The 14786-nt window shown below is 38.0% G+C and overlaps 1 protein-coding gene across 3 annotated transcripts in view; it reads left to right on the top strand.

Annotated features, from left to right (window-relative positions):
* PIK3CG (phosphatidylinositol-4,5-bisphosphate 3-kinase catalytic subunit gamma) overlaps positions 1-10267 on the top strand; it is a 32855-nt gene extending 22588 nt beyond the window's left edge. For all 3 annotated transcript variants that reach the window (XM_064656328.1, XM_064656327.1, XM_064656329.1), the window contains exons 9-11: positions 476-587; positions 2471-2628; positions 8268-10267. In XM_064656328.1, the coding sequence (XP_064512398.1) occupies positions 476-587; positions 2471-2628; positions 8268-8549 (552 nt within the window). In that variant the 3' untranslated portion in view covers positions 8550-10267. The remainder of the gene's footprint in view (positions 1-475; positions 588-2470; positions 2629-8267) is intronic.
* Positions 10268-14786: the final 4519 nt, after the last annotated feature.

Below are 14786 nucleotides of genomic sequence, written 5' to 3'. Positions count from 1 at the left end.
TCTGTGAAAGAGCCTTAGCATCCAGCTGGCAGCCAGACTCTTGAGAGACAAGATGCTTTTGAAATTACTTCTTTGTCAGTGGAAGTTAGAAGTGATACATGAGGAGAAGATTGAAAGGACATCTAAGAGCACTGAAAGTCAGTGTAGTTTTAGAGGATTTAGATACAGTTTTGGGTATTCACAAGTCCTTTGCTTGGGCAGGTCCACTGACCAGCTAGAGCTTTCTGCCAGCTTTTCTTCCTCAGAATGTGTGAGCAACTGTATGCTGCTTTTCTCTGTGCTGAGGGATAGAGCCTGCTCACACAGCTCAGTGCGGGGCTGTGATCGTGATCTCTGCTGTGCAGCAGTGTGTTTTATAAGACAGTTTGTCTAACTGCTGATAGATACATGTCAACAGAAAGGTACATAACTCTGAGAATTATTGCATTTAGTGTCTAGCATTGAAGCATTTGTCAACTCTAAGATTTATTTTTAGTTTCAGGCAGCTGTGGAAAGATTTGTTTACTCTTGTGCTGGATACTGTGTGGCAACCTTTGTACTTGGAATAGGTGACAGGCACAATGACAACATCATGATTACAGAAACAGGTGGGTTATTTTGTGAGAATTTCATAGAAGTAGACTGTCTATACTTAACTAGATTTATTTTTCATTTTAATAAATAAGGCATTTAACAATGAATGAAGAGACACAATCCAGTTCTGTCAGTGTTGCTTACATGTTCAGGTCTTCCTGTGACATTGAAATGTACTGTCACCCCTGTTGGCCTTCATACAGGCTCTAGATATTATCATTAATAATGCCATTATTTTTCAAGGAGCAGTTTGATACAAACTAAGTCATGAGGAATGTAAAACAATGGTTTTTTGTGTCTACATCTAAGATCCAAACACCAGAAAAACATAAAGCAGACAGCTGATGATGTGTGGATGTGGTTCTGACAGAATTCAGTGGAACTGCATGTCAGAATTCAGGTGTTTTCACTTCTGAGGAACATAATTGCTTTATGTATTGTAAAAAAATCCTAGGAAATAATTGTACATGGAGTGTATTGTTTTTGCTGCTAAAATCTGGGGAAAGTTGCAATCCTTCTGAAGAAACCCACAAATTTTTGTAGTATAAACTTTGGGAATTGTTTCTGTAGCTGCACATTGTTTCATACTAATTTTACTTACCTATGGAAGTCCCGGGAAGGACACCAGAACAAGCAGTATATATGAAGAAGTTTTTTTTGGTCTAAGGAATTCACTTTTAGTTTCATGATCCTCTTACTTCATAATTAGTCTTTAGGAAAATTAGGAAAATAGGGCTTAGTTAGAAAGCTGGATATGTAATATTCATCATATTATAGCTAAAATTTTACCAGTTGAAGGCTAGAGAGAAGTACCCTGAAGGCAGAAATTAGCTGATTGAAGACTACAGTAAAAAAGTTCAGCAGAAGTCCTTGAGGAAAAGACAACAAAGGAATGCTTTAATTTCAACATTATATATAATATAATGCAGTGTTAGTTCCTATAGGCAGAACATGAGGCATAGGTCAGTAGACAGGGAAGCAGAGAAGTGTTATTCTGCTGTGCTCAGGAGCAGGTTTGCCTTTGAGTGTTTTATGGGGGCTATCTTAAGCCTGAGAAGCCAGAAGGATGTCAGTCTGAGAGGTCTGCAGGGAGTCAGATTTGGTAGGTTGGGGGAACTTGGAAGCTGGCTTAAAATAAGGATGTTCCACCTACAGATCACTCCTGAGTATCATCTTACATAATTTGATGTTTTATCTTTTTTTATACATGTGTCACTGTTACAAATCTGTGTTTTTAAGTAACCATATTCTTTTATCCTTAACCTGGCTGCCAGGGAAATTAATGAAGTAATCTGAAGAGTAGCAGCAAATTCCAGTCCTGTAGGTGTAGAGATCCTTAAAAGGGAAGTTTTTCATTGTTTTTGTGGGAACTGATACCCTGCTGCTCTCTCAAAGCTATCAGAAGGGTGACAATACAGAGTTACTCTGCACATACAGAGTGGTTTAGAAATTGCTAGAGCAGGTCTGTGAGGAAGAAGCATGTTGTAGTCAATGACATATGCCAAGGAGATGGGTAGTACCAGAATCCCATGGGTATTTGAAACACAACCCTCAAGCCTTTTCCGTGTAGTGATGCCCTGATTGTTATGGATCTGAGGCACAGGCTTTCCTTGGTTGATTTTTTAAAAGCTGTGAGTGTATGTTTAGGAAATACAACAGCTCTGCTGGGTTTTTAACAATTGCCAAAGATAAATAAAAAGTAATTTTGCCAAAAGGACAGAATTATCTATTTCAAGAAAAAAAAAATAGAGAAAATTGTCTTTTCTGCTGAACTAAAGAGTGATCATATATACCAAAAAAAAAAAAAAGGGTTTGGAACTACTGTAAATACAAGTAAGTGTTCTTGGCATTTTATTGTATTTGAGTGTGACTCTGACTTCTTCTTCTCTTTATGAAGGTAACCTTTTCCATATTGATTTTGGCCATATTCTTGGGAATTATAAAAGCTTCCTTGGAATTAATAAGGAGAGAGTTCCTTTTGTGCTGACTCCAGATTTCCTGTATGTCATGGGGACTTCCGGAAAGAAGACAAGTCTCCATTTCCATAAATTTCAGGTAAAAGAATGAGTATCTAGCTGCAAATCAATTAAGCAATGTTTTTTTTATCATCTGAAATGAACATTAGTGCCTTGGTTTTCAAAGATCTAGGCTCCTTGGCATTATGTTAGTAAAATGTAATGAATCATAATACAATTCTGGGATACTTTAAGCCCAACTAAGAGGAAAAATTATTTGTAGGATTATGGGAAATAGAATTCAAACATCCGCAAAGCCACATTGAAAAGCTTGTTAGCAGCAGACCAGATAAGCAGTGCTTTCATTGTTTCTTATCTCGATTGAAAATACTTTGCAGAGGGCTTCAGTGCTTGTGAAATTAGAGGAAACTCATGGCACTAAGCAGAGCCTCTGTATAGTGCAAGCAGGTGTGAGGCATTCCTCAGCTGGCTTTACTAGTGATTCCCTACTGATTCTGCTCTCGAGTTTTAGTGGTCAGACTGCTGCATCTGAATAAAAATCCGTAGTGACCCTAAGCTATGTCAGATGCTGGTTTTGTGAAATGGATGGATAGATTTTAACTCTGAAAGAAAAGAATGGTGTTAAAAAATCTATTCAGTTGCAGCTTCTATTTGAAATTGAGCACTTCCAAAACAGTTGTGATTATTCAAGCAACTGTAGGACCTGGGCAAAGAGGGAGCAAAGCAAAATGCTGTTCAGCGTGTTTAATGAAGTGGTTGAGAGCATGGCTAGTCTGAAGTAAATGTATGTCTGCAGTGTTATTCCTGTGGTCATCTTTAGAGGCTTCAAATAAGTGCCTGATTTAGAAAGCAGGTTCCTTACAATATCAAAAGAAAAGTCTCCTGCAGAGTGTGAGTCAGAGCAAAAGCCTAACTTTTATGTTCTAGATTTGCTGTGGGTGAACCAGTCCCAGTCAGGAGTCTGGTTTTCTAACCTGAGTACCTAATTAAGATTCTCACTGTTGGACGGTGACTATGTCCCTTTGAACATATACATGACTATATAGCAGATCTGGGTCCTACACACACACCTCCTCTCCCTTGCAATTGTGTATGATGAACAGTGTGAACTGTCCTAAGATAAGAACACCAGGTGGGTCCTCGCAACTACTTCAGCAGTTGTATCTCCGTAAGTGACCGGATCTCAGCACTTTTACTCACTCATACAAAAGTGAGTGTTCCCCATTTAACAGCTGGACATACCCTGCAGGTGTGCCTGCCAGGGGTGGAAGCTGCCTGCAGCCTCGGGAGACCAGTTTGCCCAGTTGGCCCAGTTTTTATACCCTTTTGCAGGACAATGTATACCAAAATCAGAGGATGTGTACCAAAGTTGATCACAGTCATCGCTGCTCCCCCATCTCTGGAATGCATTCATTATGTGAGCATCCAGACAGTTCCTCCTGCAATTCCCACCTGGTATTCTTATCTTAGGACAATTCCCACCTGGTATTCTTATCTTAGGACAAATCACATTGTCCACCAGAGACAGTCACAAGGGAGGGAGAGGGGGTGTGTGTAGGGGGAAAGGACCCACAAGAAGATCCAACTATCTTTTCATTGAAGTCACTGCCCACACTTCTGAAAATAACTGAAGAACAAGTGCAATATTTGAGTCTTCACTTTGCAAGGACTAGCTTTATCACAGTGCAAGTGTTTTGAAGGGGGCTTGTAGCTCAAAAGATTTAAGGATGGGAAGGGGATGCTGAGCCCATGCTTTCAGAGAAGCCTATGAGCTGTGCTGCCTATGGCAATGATGCTGTTGCTGCAGATGTAGCCATGTGCAAGTGAGGGGCTGAAACACCACTCTTGGGTGTGTTATTTCAAAGAAGACCTCTTTTCTGGAAGCAGAAGATAGTTCAAGTGTGAAAGTGGACTTTCAAACAGAGTTGAAAGACCTGTTGATGACTTCAGTGAATTAAAGTTGTGTTCGTATATGTGGATCATCTGGCTCTTTAGGGAATATCTGACCTTTACTTCAGCAGCCCAAATGCCAAAAGCAATTGGAGGTGATTTTGGTCTCAGCTTCTCTTCAATATGTCTTGCCTCCATCACCCTGTCTTGGATTTGACTAATACACATTTTGTTACTCTGGTACTAATTCTAAAATTAATTTCTAATTTCATCCCACTAATGCAGACATTTTAGGAATGCTGTGATAGCGCCACTGTCATTTCCATTAGTGTCATTAACCAGATAAAAGGTGATTAATGTGCCTTGCCTTTGTGAACTGTGACCATGATATGTGACCTGGGCATTTTGAGTGAGATGATTTAGGCACGGGCAACAATAAACTCACTAAAAAACATAAGTTCATGTATAGTTATGCTGCAATAGCTACTGTTTATAAACCACTGTGGTAGTACAATAAAAGGCTTTTCCATCTCAAAGACCAGTAAAAAGGAAGTTAAAATACTTTCATACAAGCAAAACAGTAACATAGAGCAAGATCTGCATCACATATTTTGCTATAAAAAAGGTATGTGTTAATTACATGGCCAGAGTAAAAAAAATAAACAAAATTATAGTTTCACTTTTCAACTAACTTGTTTCATTATATTTCCTAATACTGAGACATTCATTCAGCGTGCCTGCTGACTCATTCATGTATTAATGGAAAACTCTCAGCATTTATCCTTCATTAATTTTTAAGAGCATCTCTCATTATTTTGTACTTGAACTACATTAAAAGAGGTTGTACTTCAGAAGAATCCTTTGTTTTTTAGAGGCTTTGGTGTTTTTAATAACTTAAAATATCTACTTCTTAAAAATTTTATTTCTCTGTTACTGATTAGACACAGTCCATACAGATGTAGCCATAGCTCATACTACAGACACCAGAGGAGGTTAAAATGACAATTAATTTTGTCTGGAATTCACTGCAGAAGAGTATAGTTTGTTATTAGTGAACTTCTGAGGCTGCCAATGGCCTGGCAACCTTTCTGGAACTAGCAATGAAGCTCCTTTCAATAGAAAGTTCTTAATCTAAATCTTGTTTCCGTTTTTGTTTGTGATGATTTAATGAAAATTAGAGGCCAGAGGTTATTAATGACATCACAGAAATGCTTAGTAGGAAGCACTATTTGATGGGGGTTTGTCCCCATTGCAAACATATATTTAAGCATAACTTGATCCGAGAAGGTAAGTATTTTTCTCTTTTGTCTATGAATTTTTCAGCTGCCTTAGTACTGCCCAGATTTCTCTTGCTTTGTCATATGTGGTGGCAATTCCTTTCCAACCTTTGGCTGAAACCCACCAACTCTCTTACTCCAATGAACACATAACTTTTTCACTTCTTACTTTTAGAAACCCTTGAGAAAGCCTCATCTGAGATCTTTGTAGTCTTTTTTGTGCTTTGTCCACCTACCTATTAATAATTTGCCTAAAATTATCTTTGATAGTTTTTGTATTAAATTTTTTGCATTAAATAATGCATTTTTAGTCTATATATCTAATTTACTGAATTTTTTTCATTACTCTGCTGACTTGGTAATACAGAGATCTGTATTTTCAGTACAAACTCTTCTATTTGATTGTCAAACAAAGGTGATAGAAAACTGAAGGGTAGACAATTCATCATTGAAAAATACTTACTTGGAATATACAGAGAAGAGATGTAACAGAATTTGGACACTTTATATTACAAAAATGCCTGAATTTTAGGATAGTAGTATTTAGGACAGTTTCAAGCTCTCAGAATAATTATTCTTTATTGTTTGTTGGACAATGGGATTTTGGTTTCTCCTCAGCTCCTCTCATCTTGCCTATGGCTTTAGATTAGTTAGCAGTTTTCTTCTTAATCCCAGGGTAAACATGCACATATCCTTGACACATACAGACTGTCTGTGTTATTTTTGGTTCTCTCTGCCTCTCCTAGAAGTGTAAAAACTCGTTTTCTTGGAAGATCCTAATTCAAAACTACATTAAGTTCTTGTCTGAATAAATAAGTGTAACAGGCAGATGCAGATTTTTCAAATCTTTTGAATTCCTAGAAGGACTGCCTTTGAGATGCAGTGATGCCAGGTTCTTCTTGACTGCATAATTGTTTTTCTGTCTCAGACACCCAGAGCAGTGAGATGCATCATCCATACAGAAATGTAAAACCTTCTTTGGTGTAACTGTAAAGAGCTTTCATCTCTTTCAAAGGGAACAAAACACAGACTAACTCTTGTGACAAGATTTCCCTGTTTGAAGTTGATAATGCATAAGTAAAATTTCTTTTTCTTTTTTTTATTTTTCCCCTGGTGTCATGGAGAGAAACTATTCCCTGTGATAAGATGATGGTGTTTTCTGTTGTAAATTGTACTTTGACCATTGCAATTTATCTTCTGCTTTGCTAGAACTAAACTAGCATTGGAGTTCATAAATATGATCTTATTTCAGGACAGATTTTTTTTGGAAACAGAGTGAAAAATTTAAGTTTCCAGGCAATAGGAAAGAAAAGAAATCGTACAGACAGTTCTTCAATACATCATCTTCCTTCCTTAATATCTTCCTGACCTGTCTGGTTGGGTGTCCTGGTGTTGCTCAAGTGAACAGTGATAGATGTTAAGATTATTTGTGCACATCTTCCTGTTTCAGAGGACAAAAAAACCCACACAGCTTGTTAAATAATAAAAAAAAAGCATTCTAGAGGGCTGATGGGATTTGATGGAAGTTTACATTAAAATATTTAGATTTCCTAAGAATTCTTCGATAAATTAATATACAGTTGTGGAAAGGTTAAATTGAATATTTAATTGGGTAAAAATTAGCATTGCTTCAGCTTTGGTTTTATTAATAACAACCTTCATGGAGATATTTTTCATGTTTTTACATTACTGCATTGCAGGCCTAGTTTCTACTTGATTGATGATTGATGTCTTTTTTGCATTGTTCTTATTTCTAATAGTAAATGAGTAATAAATTTAATAAAAGAAATAATTTCAGCTTATATGTTAGTCACTTATCATTAAATATTATTTTAAAAAAGCATTGCATGTTTTTCCAAGCTGTAGATATTTCATTCTTGTAAAGATTGTGTTGTTAAGCATAGATTATTTATACATGGAAATGAAAATGCTATAAAAAAAGTCTGTGGAATCCAGTTTGATAGTACAAAAAGATAGAAGTCCTACAGCAAGGCAGAGTGCCTGAAGACTAGAGCTGTCAGCTAGAAATATTTCTTAGAACACCAGGCCTGAAAAATCTTCCTCGTTAAATAAACCGTCACCACTGCGAAGTTAATAGACATCTACACAAAATGAAGAGCAGTCCCCTGCTTTATCCAGTATCACTTTCCAGCCATGGTCTTTAAATGGGAACATCCCAATTGGAAAGGAAGACAATGACTTATTGCTATCTCTTTTAACAGCCACAGGAGATTATATGGCAAGGAAATTAATTTGAGATCTTGGTGAAGCTGAGATTTTTAGTGATTAATGTATGGTTAGGAAGAGCTGTTGCTTTGTACACCAAAACAGCACTCATTGCCCCAGCGTGGGGTGATGAATGAAGTCACACTGAACACCAGGTGCAGAGGTGAGCAGGTCGTGTCTCTGCTCAGGTGAGTGACTCTGTTGGGTCTCCTCCCTCTGACATGAGTGACTGAACAGCATTGGTTAATGGGAGTCCTGTGAAATTCCTGCCCCCATCCCTCTCGGCTCTTCTCATTAATTAACAAAAAACTCTTCTCTCTCGTAGGACATATGTGTGAAGGCTTACTTAGCTCTTCGACACCACACAAACCTGCTGATCATCCTGTTCTCCATGATGCTAATGACTGGAATGCCCCAATTAACCAGCAAAGAAGATATTGAATATATCAGGGATGCACTGACAGTAGGGAAAAGTGAAGAAGATGCCAAAAAGCATTTCCTTGATCAGATAGAGGTTTGCAGAGATAAGGGTTGGACTGTGCAATTTAACTGGTTTTTACATCTTGTGCTTGGAATCAAACAAGGAGTAGAAAAGCATTCTGCTTAATATTTTATGTAAATTAGCTGTGGGTGTGAATAAGAGGTTAGTGAATCTACACGTTATTTATGAATTCTGAATAAATGAGCAATCAAAATAACCTTTACTTTGCTGGCAGCTTAAATGGATCATCTAAAAAGGCAAGGACTTTGCTCTGCCCCTCCAGAAGATCTTCCTGCAGTTAATTTTTTTTTTTAATTTTTAATGACACTTCAGGTTGCTGGATGAATTCTATTAACCAGTTGCTTTGCTGATGTGGCCTGCATTTTTCATGTTTTCTTTAGTAATAATTTCAGATAAATATGAGGAGCTTGAGTAAGATGGTAACCTACAAATCCCCTGTGACGTTACCTTAATTGTTCATGACAGTCAAGTCCTTCAAAACCAGAAGAATTTATTTATAATCTGTGGTTATAGTAAAATCCCTGTAGGCAGCCCATGCCTGTCTCAGGATGACTTACACTCAAGTGTTCTTAACCAACATCCTTCTCTTGCCCCTTCCTCAACATTTGTCCTTTCTGGACTTTTAATATGTTGTCAATAGAAAAGAGCTTTGGTTCTACCACTGGAGGAAACTGCCTTACTGTTACTGTAGCCTCCTGACACAGACAACTCAGCTTGATTGTCCTTCCTGCCAGGACAACTTCATAGTTACCTGGAAGTTCCTCAGGTTTGAACATGAAATTCTGAAGGTTTAATTTTGAAAGATTTTTTTATTGTACTTTTTAATGGTGAACATCCATATTATATTACAGATTCTATTCTTACTGTGAAGTTATTAAAATTTCACCTGTATAGTAAAAGCTTTGTAGGAAAAGCAGTGGTAATTCCTTATCCCTCAGAGAAAACTCCTTATATGAGAGTAATTGACATTTGACCAAATATTTGAGAAACCCAAAGTTATTTATTCTTTGGCGATATATTTTCAGGATATACCTAGAAGGAATTAAATGTAATCTTTGAAATTGTGTATATTTTGTTATTTATTTTTAAATTCCTTAAGAGACTATACTGCTGAAAAGCTATTTATGAAAGAAAAAAATCCTTATCTTTAATTCCAATATTTAAACTTAAAAGAGGAGAAAATGGACAGTGTTAAGTAGAATTTTAACTTTTCTACTGTAGGATGCCTGCAAATCATCAAGTCTGCCTATGGTAGGAAAGGAAAAAAGTATAGCCTGAATTAGTCTTCAATTTGAATTATGGTATACTTCCTGCTAATTGATTTTTACCAAAGAAAGGAGATGGCTTACAATATTGCTTTTTTGCACTTGTGCCCATGTAATTTCTTTCTTTATTGTAGTGTTACATGGCCTTTACATTACATATAAATGATTAACTGAATTTTTTAAATTCTGTTATCATTTGCTTTGATCATTTCTCCGAATAGTTATGATTTTAACTACTGTTACTACTGAGTGCATTCTTGAAGGATTTTTAATAAATGTACTGTAATTGGTGTCTCAGTTATGAGATGTAGCCAATCTATTTTTGAAATGTAGATGTTTAATTGGTTACTGTGCACAACTATTTTTGATGTATATGGTAGACTCTAGTTAAGGAAATCTATAAAGTTAAAATGTAGACCGTTTTGTTGTTCTGCTACATTATTATTCTGTGCAAGGCTTAAGACCATACTGAAATGTAAACTAAATGGTGAATATTGTCTGTAAAATGATATTTCTAGATTTGTATTTTATAGATCTGAAATAAATGGACATGTTCTATTCATTTGATTATTATTTATGAAAAAGCAGCTTAGCCCAAAATACATGTAAATATTTTTTATCCAGTTTCTTAAAGACTATTTAATCTCAGTTAGAAATCGTATTCAAAGTCCCACTCAGAGGAATTGATTTAGTTCCATATTAATAACTCTGTACGATGTCAAATATCTTAAATTTTAATAGTGTATAGTATTAGAGTTGCAGTTATTGTAGTTGTAAAATTTGAATAGAATGTTGCCACTTTCTAAGAGCACTTTATTAATTCCTGGTTTGTTCTATAAAGAAAGAAGATTTTAGTAAGTTCCTGGTTTCAAAAAGTAAGTAGATCTACTGCTAAATTTAACTCTAGCATGGGGAAATAAATGCTAATCACAACTTCAAAGGAAACGGCACTCTTGAAGCAGCTTGCATTTGCAGGAAAAAGTCTATGAGAGATCTGTACCCAGAGGAAAGCTGTTTAGTGCAGGACTAAACTTAGGCTGATGATTTTTATCAGCACTTTACAATGTGCTATATTGAATTGTATAAGTTTGTTACACACATCTGGAGCACCTCCGTGCTGAGCTAATTTGCAGACTCTTCATTGCTTTCCTTGCCCATGAAGCATATGGTTGGGCTGCCTAGGCAGTGCTAGGCTGCCTTGTGTCTTCTGAGTGCTGGATGTTTGCCAGCCTGACTTCTGGAGCTGCCAAATCTCCTTTTTACCTACAGAGCAAGCCCTGGGCACCGGCCCTGTGCTTGTACACAGCTGCACATTCGTACGGCTGGTTATCGGTTGGATTTCATGTCCCTCTGGAAAGCTCCACCCACAACTGACTTTGTTTCTGGCAAGCCCTGACACAAGGGAGAAACAGTGCAGAGATGTGGTTTGAGGCAGTGCAGCTTCCAGGTGGAGTGGAGCTGCTTTTCAGGTGAGGAGGTGGGCATGAGTACACACACATCTGCATGTCCCAGTGCAGAACGCGGCCGTCCCTGTCTGCAGTGGCAGCTACATACCCAAGGCCTGGAGAGCTGGAGCTTTAGCACAGACACCACTGCCAGGACAGGAGGCTGAACCAGAATTTCCTGAGTCTTCCAGTGCATAAACACACTGACCCTTCAGAATAGCTGGGTTTTAGGGGCTATAAATCAGGAAATGTAAATTAGTCACTAACCATGTTTTTCAGAGGCTCTAACACAGCATGCAGAGAGGTTTCAATTATCATCATTGTCTCCTGAGTCTTAAGATTATTTTTTGAAAATTGCTTTTAAGGGCTACTTTGTCTTTAAGATGTGTTATATTTGCTTGGTAGCCTAATTCATGTTACTACTGAACCTAACAGTGGAAATTTGAATCTATTCTTGGAGTCAGTTCCTCAGACTTGGTTGTGACTTGACATATGCTTTGGCTCCAGCAAGGTCATCAAGATGCTAGTTAGTGATGAGTGTGTCCCCAAGGCTCCATCCTAATTATATTCCAGGACAGGAAGAGAAGTTGAAATGGAGCTAAGATGTACAGCATGATTATATTTAGATCTTCATTGAAAACACTGTTTGCACTTGTTAGAGGTATTTAATCATCATTACCAGAGTATTTAGCCGCATTTAACATGTTTAACAGGGTTTTTTTTCTAAAATGTGATCAATTCTACAGAAATACAGATACGAACAACTGGTTGAGAAAAATATCAGTGGAAATTACAACTCTCATATTTTTCATTATAAACCTTTTTCCTGTCTACCAGCAGCATTCTGCAAATCCACATGAGTGGCAGGGATTATGTAGATTACAGATTCTGTGCTGATGACTTTGTTATGTAGTTTGTGTAAAGTAGTCTTGAAAATAAGAAATTATTAAAATTAAAATCTGGGATACCAAACCACCTGCAGGGTCCGGTGTGCCCTTTGAGCATCCCAGTAATACTAAAGTTTCTGAAAAGCACTGATGTGCTTTCATGAATCTTCTAATTACAACTTACACAATGTATGTTAGAAACAACACTCTAGAAATCATTGATTCTCCTGGATAGAGGTCCGCAGGAAGAAATTGTTGCTGTGCTTACCCCACTCTGCATTTTGGAGGCAGAACTGGCCAGAAAAGATACTAATACATTTCTAAACTTTGTGGCACGCTTAGAGAAAATAAGATTCATGCTGGAGAAGGGAAAGCAGAGAGGAAGAGAAACCTGTTTGTCTGCAGTTACATGGTTAATAACAAGGACTGACCAAAAATAAAAATGACATGGTTATACCCACGTGAGATTTGTACATACTTATGTCATTAGAGAAAAGGGGAATTGGTGACCCGTTCTAGTCTGCTGATACAAGGAGACAGTCAGAAGGACATGGTTTTTCCTGGCTTTTTGAGCATCAGTAAGTCTCATACCCAGTAAGAGAGAGGCTGATGATAATAAGAAGTGGACACTTGACAGGAAAAACTTCTTCCTTCCTACCCTGGGAATGGGGGTTTGTTGTTTCAGAGGGTGCCCAGCAGCATTTGGCATGGCAAGAGCCCTCTGCAGGCTGGGGAAGGCAGGGAGGCAGCATTTAGAGAAAGATGCGCCGTTTCTCAGGTGTTCTCCTGGGGACGCAAAAGAAGAGGCTGTCACTTTGGAAACAGCAGCAGCACTGCCAGGAACATGTGCCAGTTAATTTTAGCTGACAAAAGAGACCTGTGTATGGCAGAAGTGCTGTATGTAGGAAGTGAGAGCACATCCCACATTCGGGTGCAATCACTCTGGTGTTCAGCATTAGGAGTCACTGTTTTTAAGAGCTGGTCACACTCTCAGAGCTGTCTTTGGTCTAGTGTCTATGGCCAGAGTTTACCACTGATCTATTTATTAGGTGCATGAAAAAAAAAGGAAAATGATACCCTGTAGATAGCAGCATTTCTTTATAAGATAAGCATCAAGTAGATAAAGAAAGGTCAAATCTAATGTAATGAAGAATACCCAGGCAAGAGCCCTGAAAGGAGAAAGAGAAAGAAAATAAAAATGTTAATGACCAGTAGTACAAAACAGTTTTAAAACTACTGCTCAGACTTTGTACCAGATCCTCCTTTCCCTTTGAATGTATCTTCCTTTATCAAAACTTATCTTGCAAAAGGCTATGAGGCCTATGAATGTTTCGTAACCTAAGAAATCTGCTCCCACAATGCAGTTCCATGATAGAGTTCATTAACAATTCAAGATATGGCCAGAGCTGAATTTTGTTCAGTATATTTACAGTTAAATAACCTGAGATTAACCATAACAACAACAACAAAAGCAAAAAAAACCCAAACAAAACCCCACAAACAACAAAACAAAACAAAAGGCAAAGAAACAACTGATCTAATGCTTCTTCCCCAAATCAACCAACAAGTGTCTGGGAGTGGCATTAAACTCATCACATGAGGAAGTTATTTCCCATCATGATGGAAATGCATTTTTCTCTGAAGCATTTGGAGCTGGCCCCTGTCAGGAACAGGATACTGGCCTGGACAGACTCTGATGCAGGATGGCAGATGTTCTGCTCAGCTGTCAGATGTCTGTACAAAAGAATCTTGGTGAAATAAACAGGTCTCCTCAGGAAATGCTCTCTCTCCAGCCAAAGTTATCCTTCATTTTGATGAAGTTCATGACAGGATCTCTCTTTTACAAACCTGCTTCTTTTCCACAGAATATGATGTATTTTCCAAACCTTGTAAAACAGTAATTCTGCCTACCTGGAAGATAAAACACCCAGGAGATCTCAGTAACTTTTAAGAAATCTGAAACCAAATCACTCCAGGCAGGGACCTTTCAATTCAAGCCTATAGCTCATGCAAAGGCATTACTGTCCATGCCACCACAAACCTTGCATTCTAGGGAGATGCTAATTAGCTACACATGTTAATTTTTCAGAGGACCATCTTTGGGATTTTGTCATTTCAACGCACACCAAAGCAAGGGTGAAGAGTGGCTTCTAACAAGACCACAGGCTTGAAGGTCCTGTGGAGATTGCCACCAGCCTTGTGGGGAGTACGTGGCCGCTGGGTGCAGCTGCAGCCTTCCCAGGGGAACGGGGACACAGTTACAGCAGTCCTGGCAAACGTGGATGTAGAGTCAGGGTTTATGTGCCAGGATGAGCTGTGTGCTCTGAGGCTTTGAAGCAAAGGTAAGCATGTTGCACTAAAGAGCTGACCGAAAACTGCTTGATGACAGATTCTCCCCCCCTCACTCTGAAGCAGATCCCTGACCCTCTGTCTGATGAGGGACTGGTACTGCTCTCCCCTCTTGAGGGCTCTGAAGGCACAGCCAGCACCACCAGCAGGGTTTAGACCTCAGCAGATAAGAGTATGTTACTGAAAGGCCTCTTCACAGGATTCATGGCATTTAAGTATGTTATTTATTACTTTGTTATCATTTATTACTTTGTTATCAGGACTATTCAATGAGAATAAATGCAGTTAATAAAATTTAAACTTTCCCTTTTTTTTATCAGTAGATAAAACCATAATATGGATGATTATTCCCTGCTGTTGCTCAGGATTTTCACCCTAATTCTTCATTTCTGTTCT

This window comes from Pseudopipra pipra, chromosome 5 (genome assembly GCF_036250125.1).
Source record: "Pseudopipra pipra isolate bDixPip1 chromosome 5, bDixPip1.hap1, whole genome shotgun sequence".
Taxonomy (NCBI): Eukaryota; Metazoa; Chordata; class Aves; order Passeriformes; family Pipridae; genus Pseudopipra; species Pseudopipra pipra.
This window is presented reverse-complemented; position numbering and strand designations above follow the sequence as displayed.